The sequence below is a fragment of the Nelumbo lutea genome, chromosome 3 (assembly GCF_056320005.1).
Source record: "Nelumbo lutea isolate HS-2025 chromosome 3, American lotus-T2T, whole genome shotgun sequence".
Classification (NCBI taxonomy): domain Eukaryota; kingdom Viridiplantae; phylum Streptophyta; class Magnoliopsida; order Proteales; family Nelumbonaceae; genus Nelumbo; species Nelumbo lutea.
In genome coordinates this window covers 11622725-11644890 of record NC_142686.1, presented here as the reverse complement: position 1 = coordinate 11644890, position 22166 = coordinate 11622725, and the positions used below count along the sequence as shown (strand labels likewise).

Here is a 22166-nt window from a genome sequence, read left to right as displayed (position 1 = left end):
TTGTTAACATTGGGCGGATGGCTCAGTGAAGAGATACAAAGCAAGATTAGTTGCAAAGGGTTTCTCCTAGGCATATGGTGTGGATTATGTTGACACCTTCCCCCTTATTGCTAAAATGAACTCTATACAAGTTTTACTAAATGGCAGCAAATTATGATTGGGATCTTCATCCGTTGAACTCTAATATTGCTTTTCTTAATTTGGACATTGGGGAGGAGGTGTATATGGTAAAACCCCTTAGATTCCAATTTAAAAGGTTGTGGATATTGGGTGGTAGACCCCTTGCAGTTGTTGGCAGTGTTAGGCTGATCACACATTATTTGTGAAGAGGGAGTGGGTTAATGTTCCGGCTTTGATTGTTTCTTTGGATGACTTTGTCATGACTAGTAACTAGGAATCAGAAACAAAGATGTTGAGACAATACTTGATATTTCAGTTTGAGGGAAAGGATGTAGGACTTTTCTTCTGGATTCTAGAAAGCTGAGGGTCAAACTAGTTGACACACCTATTGAGCTTAAGCACAGGATGGTGAAAAGTTAAGGTTGATTTCTTCCAGAAATTGCCTATGTTGTGGGTTTTCATAATATACACACTCCTCGTAGAAGTCTCATCTTATGGCTGCATAAAGAGTGCATAGAAACCTGAAGAAGCACCCTGACCTGGCATTTTTTTTTTTTTTGCTACACATGACCATATGAAGGTAGAAATTTACATTGGTGCTGTTTGGGCCGGATCAGCATATGTTAGGAGATCTACCTTGAAGAGCAAGATGCAGGTGGTGGTTGGTGGGTTATAGTGCTGAAGCTGACTACCACACTATGGCTCATGGAGTGGCTGAAGCGTTGTGGATTAAGCACCTTCTTGGAGAGTTGGGATTCCCAGTTGACAGATCCATGCCCCTTTACATGAATGAATGAAGTATATTGAAGCTCATAAGCATTTCATTAGAAAGAAATGAAATGTAAATGCAAGGAGCAACTAGATGTATTTATGGAGGATGTAACTGTTTGCTCGCCCTCATGTTGGGAATGATAGGAATTTTTTACCCAACTTGAGGGTGAGTTTTATAATATGTACTACTAGAGGCAATGTTTTAAAAGAGCAAGGCGCAAAAAAACGCAAGGGGCATTTTTTCCCCAAGGTGGGAGGAGCAAGGTGTAATATAAAATATAAACTTAAAATTTAAAATAAATGTGTTAAAAAACTTATTATCTCAAATTAAAATGCATAAATGTAACATGTAAAACATATTTATAATGAAAATTCAAAAATAAAATCAATCATAACATATTAAACATGTTCAAGTGTAAACTCTCAATTTCTTTATTTTCATCGAATTGCTTTACTTCAAATGGCTAATGTGATGTTAAACATTACGCGTTCCTGATTTTATGTGCTGCTTTTGTACCAAGCCCCTCTAGGCAAGCTCAAACAAATCTGTACTAGGGTCTTAAATTCTTAATCCCTATAAAAATGGTTTTATAATTTTCAATACAATATCTTTTATTAGGATGAATGAGTGAGCAAATTTTCAAAAGGCATGCACCTAGGCTGAAGCGCAAGGCGCACCAGGTGCACCAGGCATGTGCCTCGCCTGTGTGGTGACTGTTGATTCCCTTGGGCAGGCTAATTGCTGTGTTGCTTCTAAATGCATGTTATTTTCCACCATTTCACTTTGATTTGATTAGCTTGTATTTTGCATTTATAGTGGGGTTTTTGTACACATTTGTATTTTCTTAGTTCATTCTTCAAGTTGAGGTGTACATAGAGACTGGATCCAGTTATCTGCATGACAGTGTCATGATGGTGCTTGGTTGGCAGGTTATCATTTGTTGCCTGACATTGATGTTTATGTTATGAATGAAACACTTAAATATTTGTGGTTTGGTTTCCAGTGTCATGAATTTACTGGCAGAAGTATATTCTGAGGAAGAGATGATTCCAAAGATGTATGGAGCATTGACCTTGAAAGAGAAACAAGACTTTGATCTGAATGAATTGGTTCAGGGTGATCAGCACGGTGGTGGAATTAAGTCTGAAGAAAATCCTTACATGTTATCAACATTGGCTCCACGTCTATGGCCATTTATGAGACATAGTATTACATCTGTTCGACATTCAGCTATACGTACATTGGTAAACTTTTTCCACCTCCACATGTTCATTGTTTTGCAAACATCTTTTATTGTTCATGTTCATGTCCTTGTATATGTGTTTGAGTTTCCTTGTCTTTTTATTCAAGGGGCCATTTCCTTGCATATGTGTTTGTCTCTATCCATTCTACCCTCCTATGGCCCAAATAAGCAGGACTGTTATTTGTTAGTGTTCCTTTTCTTCTAAATTTTAGGGGTTGCTTATTGTTATTATTATTTTTTCAATGAAAAACATGATTTTCTGCCCTTTTCTTCTTCTTCTTCTTCTTCTTCTTCTTCTTCTTCTTTCTTCTTGTTATTATTTTTTCCTCCCTTGTTTTCTTCTTGAAAGATCGGTCTTTGCTCCTTTTGTATAGAAGTTTGGGACTCACCTCTTTTGTTTTTCTTGTTCTTCTCCATTTACTTCTTTTTAAGGGGAGCTCTACTTTGGATCCTGAGTTTTTTGTTCGTAATCATTATTTGAAAGCGAAAACTGCAATAATGCTTGGTTGAGGTCAGAATTTGGCAAGGGTTGGGACGAGTGTGGGTAAAGAAGCTAGGTCATTCTTTGAAAGTGAAAACTGCAATAATGCTCAATAGTTTTTGCACATTATATGATTACAACAATTTTATAGGCGGACATTTACGTGGCCATGTTGGAAAAAGAAGTGTAAGATATTGTGTGGTGCATATTTAACAACAGTTTGAGGGGATGGACCAAGAGATACAAATAACATTTAAAATATTTCAAACATGAAATATGTATTCTCCTTACTAGGACAATAGTACAAATTTTGTGTGAAGGATTATGAATGAAGAAGTTATCACCGGGAATGTTTAACCACGACATAGATAGTGGTGGTAAAAATGCATATTAGGAAATGGAAGAGAAATAGGATAAAAAATAGGTGTTCAATAATTAGGTGGGAGATCTAAAGGGAGAAAAATTAGCACAATTTATAGGTTGGCTCATAGTAGAAGGAAAATGGGATGTAGATGGAAACACTAATGAGATGTGGCTTGAAATTGCAAACTGCATCAAGAAAGTAGCAAATGATGTTTTAGGAGAGTCTAAAGGGAATTGGAAAAGTGTCAATGAAACTTTGTGGGGGAATGAAGAGGGGTTCATAACATAATCAGGTTAAATTGAGCATGTTATAAAGACTGGTAAAAATCTAAAAATAAAGAAAACTTGCAAAAATATAAAACCATATGATGAGAGCTATCAGAAACAAGGTAGCAAAGAGGGAGAAAAATGAATTTATAAACTAGAAAAGGGAAAATCTATCGTACTGGAGAGACATGGTACAAAGGGCACTAGAAGAGAGATTAGTAATACAAATATTGTTGGAAATGGCATGTACCTCGTAAAATTAGAATTCCTGAAATGAAAGAAGTGATAAATATGATGAAGAAGGAAAAGGCGTTAAGTCCATATGGTATTCCGATAGAGGTAGGAAAGTTATAAAAAAGGTACGCTTATTATGGGTAACTAAGCTATTTAATTAGATAACTGAAGAAAATAATATACATAATGAATGGAGAAAAAGTAATATAGTGCTTATATTTAAGAACAAAGGTGATATACAAATTGTGATAACTATTAGGAGATTAAGCTCATGAACCACACTTTTAAACTTTGGGAGAGAATAATTGAGGATTACGTCATGACCCTAGTATATCGGAAAAGCAATTTCGGTTTATACTAGGGAGCAGCCACGAAAGCTATCTTTCCTTTCAGCTGATTGATAGAAAAGTTTAGAGAGAAGAGAGATTGCAATGTGCCAACCAGCTGATTGGTAAGGTCTCCTGCTGGTCGTAGCGGAGACTTGGGGTCGAATCACGCCTGCACCTGGGTTGGGGGATGGGCTACCCCCTGTTGTGTAGCCCTTCAAAAGATTAAAAAAAAGTAGAGATCTCCAAATGTTGGAAAAGAAGGGAATCACCGATAGCCATATAGATCTAATTAAGGATATTACGAAAGTGCAATAATAAATGTCAGAACACTTGTTGGAGGGACATTAGATTTTGCAGTTGTGGGTCTTTACCAAGGTTCAGCACTCAACTCTTATACTCTTATATATATGCATTAGTCACAGCTGAATCGGCTAAACATATTAAAAAAAGAGTTCTCATGGTGCTTGTTGTTTGCTAATGACATTGTTGTAATTGATGAAACTAATGAAGGATTAAATGCAAAAATAAGATTATGGACAAGCACCCTAGAACCATTTGGTTTTAAAATAATTAGGACTGAGATAGAATATATATATATATATATATATATATATATATATATATATATATATATATATGATATGTAATTTTAGTGATAATAGTAGTGCAAATGAGAATGCACTCAGGGTTGGAGATCAAGGGATAATGCAATTTGACCTTTTCAGGTACCTTGATTCAATAAATCATAACAAGGGAGAGATTGAGGAGGATGTTCTCCATAGATTTAGATTGGGATGAGCAAAATGGAGGTATTCATTTCCAGTCTTGTGTGATAGATGATACCACTTGATCAAAAGGAAAATTTTGTAAAGCATTTATAAGGCCAACTACACTGTATGAAGCAGAATGTTGGACAGTTGAGAAACCACATGTCCAAAAACTGAGTGTGGCAGAAGTTTGTGGAGGCAGGTCGATGGAGAAGAAATCTGAATATAAGGGAAGCAAGGAGGGCTATGGTTCTGTTGAGTGGGATAGAAGTATTGGCATGGCTGCAGATGATGATGGTAAGAATTATATAGTTGAAAGCAGAAAGAATGCAAAGCTGGTTTGTTTCCCAGCAGGAAGACTACGTCAAGGTTGGAGGGGAATGTGTAGTGTGCTTGAGGAATTTTTGCTCCATGGAGGTCCAGTATGTTTGGAAGCATGGAGCAAGAGCCAGTGATTGTAGCAAAAGCCAATGGACAGTGCAAGGTGATGGAACATTCGAAGAAGGAAAAATGGATTAGTAAGTTCATAATAGAGGTAGGGTTGCAATCTGTTGACTGGAGGAGAGTTGCAGATTACTTGATGTTGAATCTGAAGCTGGAGAGTGAGTTTCTTGTAACTCCCTTTGATAAATGTAAAGCTTTAGTTGATTTTGGGGAGAACAGAGCAAACTTCTCAACAGTTAATTTTCAGACTGATCTGGGAACTATTACAATCTTCAGATGGAATCCTCTCTCTAATGCCAAAAACTTTTCTATTGAAGATGGGGTTCTGGTACGGATAATCGGATTGCCTTTCCATCTTTGGAGGCAAGAAGTAGCAGATGCCATTGCACTGATGGGTGGAGGGAGACCTCCATTCTGTAGTTATTCTCCTGAGCAGAGTGACACCTGAAGATATACCAAGGAAGGTGGAAATAAGAGTGGAGGGTGTTTTCATTTTAATCTGGTAGCAGGTCATGAATGGATTTCCAAATTAGGTGTCCAAATTCTAGAATCCGCCCTAGTGGGGTCTAAGACAACGTTATCAAGAATTGCAAGAAGGCTCGAAATACAGTCGAAGTCTGAATCTCTCAAATCCCTTCTTACACCCAAGTTCCACTAAATCCCAGAATTGGAAGAGGATGGGGTGGTGAAAGACGAGATCGACTCATTTTTCAAATAAGAAAGAGCGTACAAAGACGGAAATTGATCCTTAGAGGGGCACTCCCCACCCAAGTTTGTTCCCAAAATTTTATGGAATTACTGGAATTCAAGTCATACCTGATATCAGGAATGAAAACTGGTAGCAGGTCATGAATGGATTTCCAAGGAGAATTGCTTGTGATCCTAGCTCTGATTCCAGTGTCCCATCCGTTGTGCTCCAACCCATGAATACTTGCCACTATTCTAGCCCATAGCTTCTCTTTCTCCATAGGAAACTTCCACAAACACTTCCCCAGTAGAGTCATATTCCTTCTCCTAATACTCTCAAGCCCCAAACCCCCACACGACTTACTCCTGCACACTATTTCCCAGCTATCTCTATGATCCCTCTTCTCTTCTCCCGGCTCCCACAGGAAATCTCTCATTAACTTCTCTAATCTGTTAGCAATCTTCACTAGGACTTTAAACACCGACATGAAGAAGATGGGTAAGTTAGCATGCGTGGCCTTAATTAATGTAATTCTCCCGCCAAGAGAGGTAATTCTTTTTCCAGGATACCAATCTTTTTTCAAACCTTTCCATCACTGGGTTCCAGAAGCTCTCTCTCTTGGGAATTAAGGCTATAAATGTAGAGTTCACACCCGGATTGACAATTCCTCTCCTAAAAAACTCCTCAAACACCCGCGAGAGATCATCTTTCAAAATATCCCAATAATCCTGATAAAAAGCCATTATAAACCCATCCGACTCTGGAGCTTTTGTTCTATCCATAGAAAACACAGCCTCCTTGATCTTTTCTATATTAAAGCTTCTTTCCATCCTTCTTATGTTCCCCACCCCTACATCTGGCCAATCCAAACCTTCTACCCACACCCTTCTACTCACAGGCCTTCTTAGAATAGATTTGAAATGCTCCACACATGCCCTGGCAATCTCCTTTTGCTGTACTAACTCAATCCTTCTAGTACCAATTTGGAGATAAAGTTCTTCCTTCTCCTGCCATCTGCTAGAGAGTGGAAATACCTAGTGTTTCTATCTCCCTCTTGCAACCATTTACACCGAGATTTTTGCCTCTAGCTAATTTCCTCCTTGTGCAGGCAATCCTCTAACTGTCTTCTCAATTCTCTCCTGAGGTCATTGTCTTCCTCTCCAAATTCTCCCCTTTCCTCTTTAAAGTCAAGGCTTTCAATCTTCTTCATCAAGTCTCCCTTTCTTTCTTCTGTCCTCTTGAACTCCATCAAGTTCCACTCCTTAATTCTTGCTTTCAAGAATTGTAGTTTCTTATGGAATTTTATCCCCTCCCACTCCACCGATGGGTTACACTCATGCCACCACTCCCTCACTTTGTTAGTAAACCCTGGATGCAATAACTACATATTTTCAAATCTAAAGGGGGTAGGACTTCCACACCTTCTTTACTCCTTGCATAACACTATGGGCCAGTGATCTGAGGTCACCCTTGGGAGAGCTCTAGCATCCAAGGTTCCCCAATGTTCTTACCAATCCAAAGAGAACAGGAATCTATCCAGCTTAGAGCAAATGGGTCTAGATTGGAGATTTGACCATGTAAATGCCTTATGCGCTAGGGGAATCTCTTTATTCTCAAGGGCATCCACAAAACTGTTAAACTTCCTCATGCTTTTTGTCACCCTCTGGTTAATCTTATTGGACTCTTCCGAGAACCTTATCACATTGAAGTCCTCACCCATGCACCAAGGCCCATCCCACAACCCTCTAACATCAGCCAGTTCCTCCCACAACTCCTTTCTCTCTCTGTAATCATTCGGTCTGTAAACATTTGTGAGCACCCACATATAATCATCCTCTTGCTGCTTAAACTTCATGGAAACCGAGTACTTTCCGATCAACTCCTCCATCCCTTCAACCACATCCCTCTTCTACATTGTTACAATCCCCTCTGAAGCACCCCACGATAGAGCCGCCACCCAGCTAATCCCCCTGGCTTTCCATACACTCCTTGCCCATTTGTCACTAAACTCCATTCTCTTAGACTCTTGCAACAGCACAATGTCTGGGTCATACCGTCTTATTACCTCTTTTATTGTTGCTCTCTTCTTCGCACTCCCAATTCTCCTTCTACATCTCTCTTTAGTCTCTCTACTTCACTCAACCTCCTCTTCTTTGTTATGATCTGCATCTTCCTCTTCTGTAAACTTTCTTTCAACTCGTTCAAATCCTCCAGCCTACAGCCCAACTTCCCTACAAATTCTGCTATCGTGTCTTCTCTCACTGATTCCACCATCCCTATCCTTCCTACAGAATCCCCTTCATCTCTGTCCCCATGCCTTTCCTTCCTCTCCTCTATTCCCACCTCAGTTCTTTCCTCTCCAACCTTCCTCCCCTTACTGTTACCTCCCTCCTTCCTTGCTTTCTCCCCGTAAACCGCTCCATCTCTACCCTCATTCCTGTCCCTCCTCTCTTCCTTCCTCCCCTTCCCTCCTCCATATCAGTTGCCCTTCCACATCCTTAAACACTCTTTCAATGATTTCCCACACTCGTCCACTTCTATACGTTTCTTCCCACACCTTCCCACAATCCTTCCTTCCCCTCTCCCCCTCCTCAGAGAGCCCGCCTACTAGCTCGACTGCATATTCATGGGTTACAGGACATGGTATAGGAACGAAATCTGGAACCAAAGACACAGGAGACACATTAGTAGCACAAACCGAAATCACATGGTTACCTGGGACTGAAGGACAAGCTAGAATAGGACTGTGCCCGGCCTCCTTCTCTTGTTCCGAAGGTTGGTAAATAATTATCTTCCTGAGTTGGTTGGGAAATACTTCTGTCCTTTGGTCAACCTGGTGATCTTTCCACTCTACCTCTGGGTCACCCCTAGATAGCATATTCCTGCTCTGCTTCCGGTTCTCCCGATTTTCCCCTTCTGATAAACCTTGCGCACTCTGTGGTCTTGGGAATGAGATAATCCGATTGCAGTCTTCACCCTGGAATTATCTTGCAATATTCCACCCTTCCATATCACCTCCAGCACAGCTGCCTTCATTGTTTACATTGCCCATGCTAGAGCCATCGACAGAAAGGTCCTCCGGTTCATCATCGTCTTCACCGCACTGCACCCACCCTTCAAACTTCTCTTTCTTCTCTTCAGTTCTTCCCCTAGTGAAACTTAGCTCCAGCCTCTCTGAGAAGCCTTGCACGGGGCTAAGCACCTTCAAGCTGTGTTGAGAGACCCACTGTAACGCCCTCTTCTTTCCTGGTTTCTGACGCTGCGTGCATTCCCCCTTTTGTGGCTCACGTTGGGGACGATGATAGACCGAAACCGAAGTCTATCATAGTCGAAACCCCAGTCACGTGTTTCTTTAGTGGCTCACGCGCCTTATAAACAATTTGGGTCGGGCCCGCTGGCCTGTTTGGGCCTTTAAGAATACCCTTTGCAGCCCACATGGGCTTTTACTTTGGCCCATTTGTAAGCACCCGCGAGCTCATGTGACTTTTAAGAAGGTCACGCGCGTCCAGCCCCGACCTCGGTTTGGTTCTAACAGGTTTAAGTTCAAATCTTCCTTGGCCCAACCCCTTTTCCCTCTTCAGAACAGTCTTGGCGCCAGTTACAACCTGTGCAAAGGACCTGCCACCCTCCAAACTGCTCACTTCTTCCACACGCGAAAATCCCACCCCCTGACTACTACCCTTTTGTTTCTCCAGCAAATGTTTTTCCATTTTAGTGAAAGTGCTTTTCTTGTTTGAATCCTCCAACCCTTTCTTGCCACGCAGCTGTTCTTCTTCAACCTTCTCATCTCCCTCCATACGAGCCTCTTTCCAGAGCATCGATTCAGTGGATGAAGCCAGCCACACTGAGTAGCACTGCCTCTCGACTAGCACCTCTATCTTCCGAGGTATCTCCTCAGGTTTTACTCCATTCAATAAAATGGAAGCTGAACGAAGGTCTCCCCAAAAGGCCCCTCCTAGTGATCCTCCACACATCAAAGCAATGACTTCAGCAGTTTCTTGCTTCCACAAATGAAAGGGAAGACCTAGCAGACGCACCGCCATTCCATCTTCAACAAAGAAATCTTTGGAGTTTGAACCCGGACACCATCTTGATACTGTGAAATTTCCAAGCTTAGCTTGGATGTTTAAAGCCTCAACTTCTACTCTGTTCTCAAGCAAATCCAGCAAAGCCTTGTTCTTCTCAAAGAATGTTAAAATAAATGTGCTCTTTAACTTTAACCTTGCTGTTAACAGATCTGCAACTTTCCTCCAGTCAAGAATGGGCGCTGAAGCTTCAGCTATCAATTTACTTTCCCAATCCCCTCTCTGTATGTTTACTCCCATTCTGTAATTACCTGCCCCAGCTAACACTAAAGGAGCCTCTTGCTTAGTCTTGTTCACCATACTACTAGACCTGCTTATCTTTCTTTTTACGATTGCTTCTCTTTTTACACTCATGCGTTTCAGCAGTTCACACAAGGCGTCAAGAACTGCCTTCCAGCCCTGACTCTTCCTTCCTTCTGGAAAGCAGATCATCTGCTTTCTACCCTTGCCAAAAAATTCTGTCAAGGAGATAAAATAACCTTTAAGGTTTCTCTTACACTCTACAACAACCCTTCTTCCAGATTCTGAGAAAAGCTCTTTCCAACTATTTTGCTTGCCTTTGTTACTTGCACCTTCCACAAACTCCTTGAGCCCTTCAATGACCCCCAGTCCTTCTAACAGCACCATCCCTCTCTTTGCTTCCCTGATCTTCAAGCTCAGCTGACCATTTAATCTCTGTTCCTCAAATAGGAGTTCCTTAGATTCAATCTTCAAAACTTTTTTCCAACGGCCTACCTCCACAAATTCTCCCATCTCAGCTCCTCCCCCTCTCCCCTTCTCACCCTCTCAGCAACCTTCTCTTTGCTTCACCCTCTCACCCTCTCACCAACTCAGACAATGGCACCAGATGAAAACACAGTTCCTCTCCCTCTCACCCTCTCAGCAACCTTCTCTTTGCTTCACCCTCTCACCCTCTCACCATCTCAGACAATGGCACCAGATGAAAACACAGTTCCTCTCCCATCTCAGCTCCTCCCCCTCTCGCCCTCTCAGCAAACCTTACCTGACCATTATGTTTTTACCATTCTAATTCTTCACTCTAATGCAACCGGGATTCAGTTGATAGACATTTTTAATCGTCTATCTTCTTCCTCCTCAAGTTCCATGGCTCGAGTTCAGAACTCAGGGCAGAGTGCACATTCTAGTAGATCTTTTCAGTGGATCCCAACTAAGAGCTTGAATCAGTTGTCGCCTGAGAGGTGGAATCCTAGATGCGTTAAGCGCATTGATTTAAAAAATCTAGAATCTGTAGTTTGGTCTGGAGATGAAAGCAGCAGCGACGATGACTATGAGTCAGATGGAGCCCAAATTCTGGGTAGTCTCGATTTGCAAGCTAAACAAAATCTGTTTGAAACGGGGAGCTTGAATACAGAGGTGTTGTATTTAGCAGAACAAGGGACTACTGCAGACTTCCCAAGGAAGAACAAAGGGTTGGAGGTGCTGCGTTTGCTGGACAGATCCCACTATCCCATAATGAGGGAGCCAACGAAAAGTATCAGGACGTACAGGACTTAAACGTAAGGGAACAACCCTCTCTTGTGAGCATGGATAAGAAGTCTAGTCCACTGTAAGGAAATGGCACCAATTTCAATCGTATTTGGCAAACAATCTAGTCCTAGCGTTCCTTGTGCTATCCCTATCCAACCTGATATGGATGTCAATCTGTTTTTGGTTACTAACCAGTGTATTATGCCTGAAACAGAGGTACCAGCATATCCCACCCAGAAGGTACAAAAAGGGTATGATTGGAGGTGGAAGAACGTGGAAGAGTTGGGGAAGGGTGCATTGAAGGGAAAAGTGGGGGGGTAGATAAAATTTGGAGACTGATTTGTACCGAGTTTGAGAATCTCAAACAAAAGGAAGGATATGTGGACAGGTTCAGTGAAATGGTGATGGTTAGGGGAAAGGAAGGGGCTGACTATGATAAAGGAGGATTTCAGACTTCAGTTTTGGAAGCTATTGCTGAGGGAGGTCAGGTTGAAGAGAGGGCCGAAAGGAAAGGACATGTGAAATTTATAATAAAAAGAGTGAGGCAGAAAAGAATAAGGAAAAGAAGAAACAATCTGAAGTGGAAAGATTAATTGGTGACATCGAAGGGAATCTAGAGTTTAGTGGTAGAGGTTATAGGAGAAAGGGGATGAACTAAGGGAATCTAGAATAGTTAGTTGGGATATTAGGGGGTTAGGGAGTGCAAGGAAAAGGAGGGTGATAAAGGATTTACTTAGTAGAAAAAGGCCTTACATTGTTATGTTACAAGAAACAAAGTTGTTGGAGTTGAACAGAAGATGGGTGAGGAGTGTGTGGAGGTCTAGAGGAGTAAGGTGGACCTCAGCCCCTTCTTGGGGATCCTCGGAAGGGATTGTCACATTATGGAAGGATGATGTAGTAGAAGCATTGGAGATGTTAATAGGGAGGTTCTCGGTTTCCATCAAATTCAAGAATGTAGAGGATGACTTCACTTGGGTGTTAAGCAATATCTATAGAGAAAGGAAAGGCATGTGGGAGGAGTTGTGTGCAATTCAGGGTCTATGGGAAGGTCTGTGGTGTTTAGGAGGGGACTTCAATGTAATACGTTTTTTCGAAGAAACTATAAATTCCCAACAAACCATCACAACTAGCATGAGAAAGTATAATAGCTTTATTGCTGATTGTGAGTTAAATGAGATCCTGCTGCTACAAGCTAAATTTACTTGGTCTAACCTATAGGAAACTCCCTTGCGGTCAAAGTTTGACAGGTCTAGAACTATTGGGGAAACTTGGTGTCTAGAGCTTTGCCCAGGGTAACCTCGGATCACTGTCCTAAAAGAATAGGTGGGAAGATTTTACCGGTGGACCTAGGCCTTTTAGTTTTGAGAACATGTAGCTAACTCACCCGGACATTGTGAATAAAGTTAAATTATGGTGGAATAAGGAATTGAGGAGGATAAAGTAGAAAGGGGTAAGATTTCACATGAACTGCAAAGGCTGAGATCCAAAATAAAAGAATGGAATATGGATCACTTTGGAAGAATTGAGGAGCAAAAAGTGATCTCTAGGATAGAAGAGCTGGACGAAAGAGAAGCTCAAACTAGAATGGAGGGTGAGAGAAACATGAGGAGACAATTGAAGGATTTAGAAGAGGTCTTATTGAGAGAAGAAATAAGTTGGAGGCAGAAATCGAGGCATAGGTGGATCAAGGAAGGTGATGGAAATACAAAAGTTTTTTTTATGATGTGGTAAATGGGAGGAGAAAGAACTTTGTGTCTAAGCTAGAGCTAGGGGGGAGGTTTTCACTAATCAGGATGATATTACTAAGAAGTTTGTGGATCACTTTAAGAGGTTGGATTTGGAAGCGATAGATTGGCCAAATCTGGATGAAGATCAAGTTAGGTGGCTAGAAAAAATCTTTGAGGAAGAAGATGGTGTGGTTGGATGTTTGGTTGTGTCAGCTCTTGTCACTACTCCATCCTAGTAAATGGGGTGGTAAGGAATTTTTTTCCAAATTAGTAGGGGTATTAGACAAGGGGATCCACTTTCACCTTTTCTCTTTACCTTGGTAGCTGATGTGTTCAGTCAAATTATCACCAGGGCTGTTAGGGAAGATGTGATAGGGGGATGGAGAAAGGCACAAACCAAATTCTAGTAACTCATTCGTAGTTTGCAGATGAGTTGATGCTCTTATGTGGTGGTGGTTTTAGTGAGAAGGTTGGAAACTTGAAAGAAATGATTAAAGCCTTTGAAGTAGTGTCCAATTTGAAAATCAATTTAGAAAAGAACTGCTTAGCTGGAGTCAATCTGGACTTTGAGAAGGTTGAGGCTATTGCAAATTGTCTTCAGTTCTCCATTTCTACCTGGCCTTTGTCCTATTTAGGGTTGCCATTAGGGGCAAACCCTAGCGAGAGTAGGTTATGGACCCCTGTCATAGAGAAGTTTGAAAAGAGATTAGTTGTGTGGAAGAAAAATTACATCTCTTTGGGTGGGAGGATCACCTTGATGAGAGATTTTCTTTGGGAACCGGGAGAAGGTAAAAAAGGCCACTTAATCAGTTGGGAGGTTGTGAGTAGAAGCTACAAAGAGGAAGGAGGATTAGGGCTTGGAAATGTGCTGAAAAAGAAATCAGCTTTGTTAGGGAAGTGGTTGTGGAGGTGGCCTATGGAGCGAGATAGGTTGTGGCATGAAGTGGTGAAGAGTATTCATGGATGCTCAGAGCGTGGATGGGATGCTGGTGCTTCAAGGAGGGCTAACCTAGCAACACCATGGAAAGCAATTCACAAAATTCTTTTGTAGTTCCTTGGTTGTATTAGGTATGGTGCTTGTTCCGGTATTTCTATTCTGTTTTGGGAGGACATTTGGGTTGGAGATCTTTCCCCTAAAAGACCTTTTTCCACCCTTGTACTCCGTTTCTTTGTATAAAAAAGAGATGATTTAAAAATTCATTCCTTCAATTTTAAATTTGTTGTCATTGTCTTGGGATTTTGGTTTTTGTAGAGGGTTAAGGGAGGATGAAGTTGATTGTTTGTCTTCTCTTCTTGGTCTCCTCAATAAGGTTTGGTTGGGTCCTTTGAAACCTAATAAGAGGATTTTGGTTTCTCGTGGTTCCTTTTTTAATTTCCTATGCCAAACCTCCTCTCAACAAAGTTCCCCTTCCAAAGAAGTCTGATGTAGGCTGGTTCCCCTCAAGGTCATAGCTTTGTGTTGGGAAGTGTGGCATGGTAAAGTAAGCACAATGGATAACCTACAAAAGAGAAGACCCTTCCTTTGTATTTCTCCAAACCGGTGCACTCTTTGTAGATCTCATGGTGAGGACTGTTATCAATTATTGTTATCTTGTAGTGTCACTGCAGAGCACTGGGTTTGGCTTCTATCATTGTTTGGGTGTAGAAGGGATATGCCAACAGAAGTAAGTACATCTTTAACCCTTCTATGTTCTACTGGCCCCATAAAAGAGGAAGGAAAATGTGGAGGTGTGCACGAGCAGCGTTGTTATGGACAGTTTGGGAAGAAAGGAATGCCAGGACCTTCCAGGAAAAGGAGAGGAGCAGTCAGGCCTCGGAGGGATTGGTTATCAGTAGCAAGCTATTCCTCCTCCAAGGTAAAGGTAATGACAAGCTGGGTCCCCCCCTCCTCACGGTTCTTTGAAGCTGAATTTTGATGGAAGTAGGCAGGGCAACCTGGGTCCCTCTAGATTGGGAGGTGTACTGAGGAATGAGGCTGGAGAGGCTGTCTTACTATATATTGGCCCTTTAGGTGTTGGGAACTCTCTTCGGGCAGAGCTGTTATCTGCAATACAAGGAATAATTCTTGCAAAAGAAATGGGTGTGGAGCAGCTTCTGGTTGAATGGGACTCTTAAGACAGTGGTGAACTGGTTAAATAGTCCGGAGGATGTCACGTGGGACTACAAGAATGAGATAAAGAAATTCAAATGGCTGACAAGGAATATGTCTGTAACAGTACAGTGGGTTGGGAGATCAGCTAATGTATTTGTTGATGTCTTGGCAAAACAAGGGACAAACAGGGAAACATTGTTCTGGGTTGAACTGTAATTTTTGCTTTTTAACAGTCATGCACTTTTTTATGTAGTTTTTGTGTTTTCTGTATGGAGAGGCTGCACCTGGTGCCTCTCTAAGGGGATTTTCATGTAACCAATCTTTGAATTAATGGAATATGCTGAGATGGATGTGTGGAAAAATTATAAATGATAGGGTCAGAAATGAAGTCATTCAAAAGAACCTAGGAGAACCACCTGTAACACGGATGGTTGGGTCATGTTCATAGAAGAACAACAGCACCTGTAACAAGGATTGATCTGTTGCATGTTGAAGGACATGTATCGAAGTCATTAGAAATAATTAAGTTTCCATAATTTAGCAAAGATATGGTGTGACAATTCCTGGATGATGATGATCGAGAAGATTAAGTATCTTAAATAGGAATCTGTAATTGTCTCCTTTTAGCTTTTAGCCTTCCACCTCTTTGTTCAGCACCATTTCCATATCCACTATTCTCTCAATTTCGGTAGTCTTCCATCTATAATTGCTTCCTCCTCCTCTGTAGCCGGAGCTGCACCACCCTCATCGCCTAAATCCTCCCTTTTCACCCTTCTTAACATTCTTCTCTACTGTTTCACTAACAATCTTGGGATCATATCTTCCAACTTGGGCCCTATTTGAATGTTGTCCCCCTCTCCTTCCCCTCCATATTATCTTCTTCCCTAGGCTGTTCTCCCTTCCTTTCCCTTCTTTTTCTTCCTTTGACATTTCCAACTTTTTAATATCAACTTCTCTTACCCTATCGTCTTCTTTTGAGGAAGATGTAGATGAAATGGATAATGTATTGGATAAGGCCCAATAGCTCAAGTCATGACGTTGGGGGCCATCAGACTCATGGGATTGTCTGGCGAGTTGCTAAAGGCCCTCTGAATTCCACCTAGTTCAAAGCAATTGCCCCTGTTACCTGTCCCGCTCGTTTTACATGTTTTATTGCATAACCTAATCAGGTCTAACATGGTACCCGATTTTAATACTTCATTGTTCTTTTGTTTCTCGAGATTATTCTCCTCCTTTTCAAGACCATTTAAAATTTCCAACCTATCCAAGGAATAAATATTTCCTCTTTCCTTCCATCCGCTTTTCCATACCAGGTGCATTTGTAAATAGTCTCCCTCCCATTCCTTTGTTGCCATGGGGCCTCCACCCTGTTGCATCAGCTTCATCTCCAACCTCTCAACCATAGTTGTCAAGGCATCACCTAGGCGACTAGGCACCCTTGGCTGGGTGCCTCCCCCAAACGCCTTGACTTTTAGCAACTAGGTGCCCTTCTAGGCAACTAGGCGCCCGCCTAGGCGACAAAAATGGCAAGGCAGGCGCCTTTTATAATGTCATTTATATTGATGTGCCTTATTAATGTATGTGTTACTACATTTTATTATATGCTATATATATCAATTATACTTTGTTTTAATGTTTTACTATTGAAATTTAAAAGATCAAAGGGTTTTGAGGAGAGAAAAAGAAAAGGAAAGAGAGGAAAGAAAGAATAGAATAATAAAGTTCTTTTTTTTTTCTATTCTCTCTTTCTCTAATTAAATTAAGCAGAAACTCCATCCTAGTTTTTTTTTCTATTTTACTTTCTATCTTGAATATTTATCATATAAAGTTAATAACCTTCTTTAACTGCTAATTAATATGAATTTGCTCTATTAAATACTTATTATAGTAGTATTGTTTTTGAAAATAATGAAATTAATACATGTAAAAGATTTTTTATCTTTTAGATGTAATGATTTGCCACATTTTTAGAGGAAATTTAATGTTCCTAATAAAGATAGTTGCTATTTTTTCAATTAACATACATGATGAATGGTATATAAAACTAGGAAACTAGCCAAAAGTCAGTTTTTTATATTATAAAACTTTTATCACCTAGGCACCCGCCTAGGGGACTAGGCATCCCAATGTCGCCCAGAATCTCCTAGACGCCTTGAAAACTATGCTCTCAACCTTCCACCCAGAGTGACGCTTCATGTTCTGTCACGTCCCAGACCTTCGTCCAAACACTATTTGAGATTTCTACCATTGTGGAATCTCCTCCAGCTTCACTTTTGCTATTTCTACCACTGTGGAACTGAGATTCAAGATGTTACAAGACATGAAGAGACCTTCAATGTTTCATTCCTTCATCCTAATAAATATCTTTTTAAAAGACAACTAAAACTATAAAATCATTTTATTTTTAAATTTTCATTCTGAATATGTTTTACATGTTATGTTTATATATTTTAATTTGAGATAATTTGTTTTTTAAGCATTTATTTAAAATTTTAATTTGCATCTTAACTAATTTTGTTTAATATTTTCAATTTTTTATTTTTCTTTCTGGATTTATCAAAATTTGGCTTTTTTTTTCATTTTTGCACGTTTCTTTGAAAAATGTGTCTTGCCTTTTGCTTATAAAATATTGCTGTATTATGATATGATAAGTTCTGACATTGCCTGAGGATTTTGTTCCAGGAGCGATTGCTTGAAGTTGGATGCAGAAGGAACTCAACTGAGCCTGTAGTTAATTCTATTTGGCCTTCTTTTATTCTGGGTGATACCCTTAGGATTGTTTTCCAGAACTTGCTCTTGGAATCAAACGAGGAGATCCTTCAATGTTCAGAGAGGGTTTGGAGGCTCCTGCTTCAGGTTTTTGATTGTTACCCATTTATGCATTTTAGTAGAAGTTGCAATTTTTTTTCTCTTATCATTATATCATTTTTACCAGTGTCCAGAGCCGGATCTGGAAGCTGCAGCAAAATCATATTTTTCATTTTGGATAGAGCTTGCAACTACTCCGTACGGTTCGCCCTTGGATTCTTCAAAAATGTTTTGGCCAGTTGCCCTTCCTCGGAAAAGTCATTTTAGAGCTGCCGCTAAGATGAGGGCCGTAAAACTTGAGAATGAATGCAGTGGACAATTTAGTTTTGATTCTGCCAAAGGAGCTATTTTGCTGGAAAGAAAGGGAGATGCTTCTGCAAATTTTGTTAAAATAATAGTTGGCACAGATGGTGACAAGTCTGTGACTCACACACGGGCAGTAACTGCTGCAGCATTAGGCATTTTTGCTTCTAAACTGCCGGAGTGGTCTTTGCAGTATGTTTTTGATCCACTGTGGATGGATCTAGCCTCTTTATCAGGGGTCCAAAGACAGGTAGGTCCACATATTTGTTATAACTTATCCTTCACTGGTTTTACACTAAGATATTGATTTTCTACAGGTTGCTTCCATGGTTCTTGTTTCTTGGTTCAAGGAGATCAAGAGTAGGCATGTTTCTGTAAATTACGGAGTTATGTCTAGTTTTGCTGGTCGTATTAGAGAACGGCTGTTGGATTTGTTGGTGTGTTCCGATCCAGCTTTTCCTACAAAAGACTCACTTCTTCCATATTCTGAGCTTTCAAGAACTTATTCCAAGATGCGTAATGAGGCCAATCTATTGTTTCATAAGGTCAATTCATCTGGTTTGTTCAAGAGCATGTTGGCAGCTACTAAGTTTGACTTGGATACCCTAAGTGTTGATGATGCGATAAGTTTCGCCTCAAAAATTGTGCTGCCCACTGGGGTGGATACTACTGAAAGACATATTCTTGATGATATAGAATCTTCTAAGCAAAGACTTCTGACAACATCTGGCTATTTAAAATGTGTTCAGGTATGCCTCTGTTGTGAGATTCGAAATTTCTCATTTTTTGTCTAGTAATGGTCAGCAGTTTCTTGTGCTGGTATTTTGATGCTTACATGAAACTAGTACTAATATGTTTCACCTTATATGCTCTCCTTGCTTGAAACTGTACACAGAGCAATTTGCATGTTACTGTCTCTGCATTGGTTGCAGCAGCAGTTGTATGGATGTCTGAGCTGCCTGCTAAACTCAATCCAATTATACTACCTCTAATGGCTTCTATAAAAAGAGAGCAGGTAACAACTCCACAAGTTCTCTCTCTCTCTCTTGTTTCAAATTGTATAGGAATGTGTGCTTTGTTTTTTTAATATTGCTTTTGACCAAATAATGCTAGGAGGAAATTCTTCAAGAGAAGGCAGCTGAGGCGCTTGCTGAGCTTATTTATCACTGTATCACACGTAAACCTGGTCCAAATGATAAATTAATTAAGAACCTTTGTAGTTTGACATGTGTGGATCCTTGTGAGACACCTCAAGCTGCCATAATAAATTCCATGGAGATTATCGAGGATCAAAATCTGCTGTCTTTTGGGAGAAATATCAGTAATCAGAAGACAAGAGTTCATTTGCTAGCTGGCGTGGAAGACAGGTCAAGGATTGAGGGCTTTATAAGTAAACGTGGATCAGAGCTTGCACTTAAACATTTATGTGGAAAGTTTGGAAGTTCACTATTTGATAAACTTCCAAAGTTGTGGGATTGCCTAACTGAAGTTCTCAGGCCTGGAAGTTTGGAAGGGCCTATTTCTACGGATGATCATCGATTGAAGCTTGCAATTGCCTCTGTTAAGGATCCACAGATATTAATAAACAATATCCAGGTTATTATTGTTTCTGATTTCCATGTCCATCACCTTTATTTTGAATGACATTTTGTTCTTTGTTGACTATTCTATATCCATCCTTGCAATTGCCTTTGTTCTCGTGGAGTTTAATGTTCTCTATCTTATATATGTGATGCTTTCCAGGTGGTTCGCTCCATTGTGTCTATGCTGGATGATACGCTAAGACTAAAATTACTCACACTTTTACCTTGCATCTTCGAATGTGTGCGGCATTTCCATGTTGCTGTTAGATTAGCTGCTTCAAGGTGTATCACCTCAATGGCTAAGTCAATGACTATACACGTCATGGGAGTTGTCATTGCGAAAGTTATTCCTATGTTGGGCGATTCAACTTCTGTTCATGCAAGACAAGGAGCTGGGATGCTTGTAACTTTGCTTGTTCAGGGTTTAGGGGTGGATCTTGTCCCTTATGCTCCTTTGTTAGTTGTCCCTCTGCTAAGGTGTATGAGTGATTGTGATCATGCTGTCAGACAGAGCGTGACGCATAGTTTTGCTGCTCTTGTACCACTACTTCCATTAGCTAGGGGCCTTCCGCCACCAGCTGGTCTGAGTGATGATTTATCTAGAAGTACAGAAGATGCACAGTTTCTTGAACAACTGTTGGATAATTCCCATATTGATGATTATAAACTTTCCACTGAACTAAAAGTAACATTAAGGAGGTACTTGTTAACCTGTTTGTCTTTTCTGCTACCCATTTTTAACTATATCTGTTAGTCAATTCCCTTTTGTTTTCTTACATTGTATCATAATTTTAAGTTTGTTAGGCAAACACAACTCATTGCCAAAGACATAGGACCCTAACGGAAGTCATTTTAGCTACTGGAGAGAAGATATCCATATAATCTAATCCCATACACTTGAGTATAACCCTTGGCAACAAGGTGGGCTTTATATCTCTCAATCGTACCACCAACATATACTTGGTATAAACCCACTTACATCCAACTAGCTCCTTCCTAGAAGGCAAGTCTACAATGTCCCAGAATTGTTCTTATGAAGTGATTCTATTGCAGTTCTTATGGCACCTCCCCATTCTAGTCTAGATAAGGCTTTGGCTACAGTTTTGGAAATGGGTTGGGAGGAAATAGAGGCTAGGAAGGAAAAGTGGGAAGGGGGCAAAAGGCTTTAAGAATAAGCAGTGGGTAGGTCATGGTTTGGGAAGGTAGGTATTAGAGATAGCGGTGTAGGACTTGCCCTCTCTTCAACTAGAGATGGGGGAACATGTGTATTCTTGTGCCTTAGCCGTTGGTGCCTCCTCTAAACAATAGGATGTGTTATGAAAATAGGAGGGTTTGCAGGAGGAGGTGGAGAAACAGGAATATGAGAGTTAGGAGGAGAAGAAGACTTAACCAAGGGAACAGAAGAAACTATAGAAGATTCAACACGAGGTTCAACTTTAAAGGACTCAAAGGAGCTCTACCCCTCAGTATGCACAACATGGAAGGGAAAATCAAATCTTCTTTAAATAGTGAGGTGTGAATTTCTAAAAGGTTTACTCGATTGAGAAGTAGAGCACTCTAACATGGATAAAGACATTGGCAAAAATCTGGGAAGAAGATATTCAAGGAAGCAAAAGATAAATGACTCTGATTTTTATTACAATGACTCTTATGGTAACTTGACTGATTCAATAAACTTGTGCCTTTGGAAACTTTAGAGTTTAGAAGCCATTGAATCCATAATATAGAGACCATCATTCATGTGTCCTCTACCAAACTTTCTCCCCAAAGCCAAATCCTGAAACACACAAGTTTTGGGGAAAAAGGTTATTAAACAATTGAAGGACTTTGTAATGCAACTAATATAGAGAAGGCTGATGGACATCTTGAGAACATGGTAAACATCAAATAAGCCAAGGCCCATAGGTAGGGAGATAACTTCCTACCTCATAATAGTAGGAGAGAATCCATCAACAAGTTTAACTTGACCAGTCATGTGGTTTGTGGATCCTGCTTCAATGATCCAATGTGATTGAGAAGTGAAGTTGAGACATAAAGAGCATGGTACTTAGAAGACCATGCTCAAACTGTTTGACAACATGCCCAAACTGGTTAAATTGATCATGCATTGTACTTAGAAGACCTTTAGATATAGAGCCCATAGAGGAGATACTTTGATTTGGTTGTTGCTGACTTTCTTTCTTAGTTGCAAAGGAGGCAATAGTAGCTGCATTAGGCCTTGTACTTATGCTTCCGTTGGAACTTCTTAGGCTTACCAGTCAAGTCCAAACAAAATTCTTTTGTGTGGCTAGGCATCTTACAATGGCGCCACCAAAGCTAATCCCTATCATTTTCACCCTTCTTTTGCAGTCTTCCTACTTTCCTCAGACTGA

The 22166-nt window shown here is 40.5% G+C and overlaps 1 protein-coding gene across 4 annotated transcripts in view; it reads left to right on the top strand.

Moving 5' to 3' along the window:
• Positions 1 to 22166, top strand: part of RGD3 (ROOT GROWTH DEFECTIVE 3) — a 93452-nt gene that overhangs the window by 52637 nt on the left and 18649 nt on the right. For all 4 annotated transcript variants that reach the window (XR_016110706.1, XM_088980823.1, XM_088980826.1 and 1 more), the window contains exons 14-20: positions 1896 to 2136; positions 17783 to 17956; positions 18036 to 18461; positions 18529 to 18960; positions 19107 to 19226; positions 19325 to 19807; positions 19955 to 20493. Coding sequence is in view for 3 of the 4 variants with exons in the window: in XM_088980823.1 (XP_088836949.1) it covers positions 1896 to 2136; positions 17783 to 17956; positions 18036 to 18461; positions 18529 to 18960; positions 19107 to 19226; positions 19325 to 19807; positions 19955 to 20493 (2415 nt within the window). In the remaining variant the exon portion in view is untranslated. The remainder of the gene's footprint in view (positions 1 to 1895; positions 2137 to 17782; positions 17957 to 18035; positions 18462 to 18528; positions 18961 to 19106; positions 19227 to 19324; positions 19808 to 19954; positions 20494 to 22166) is intronic.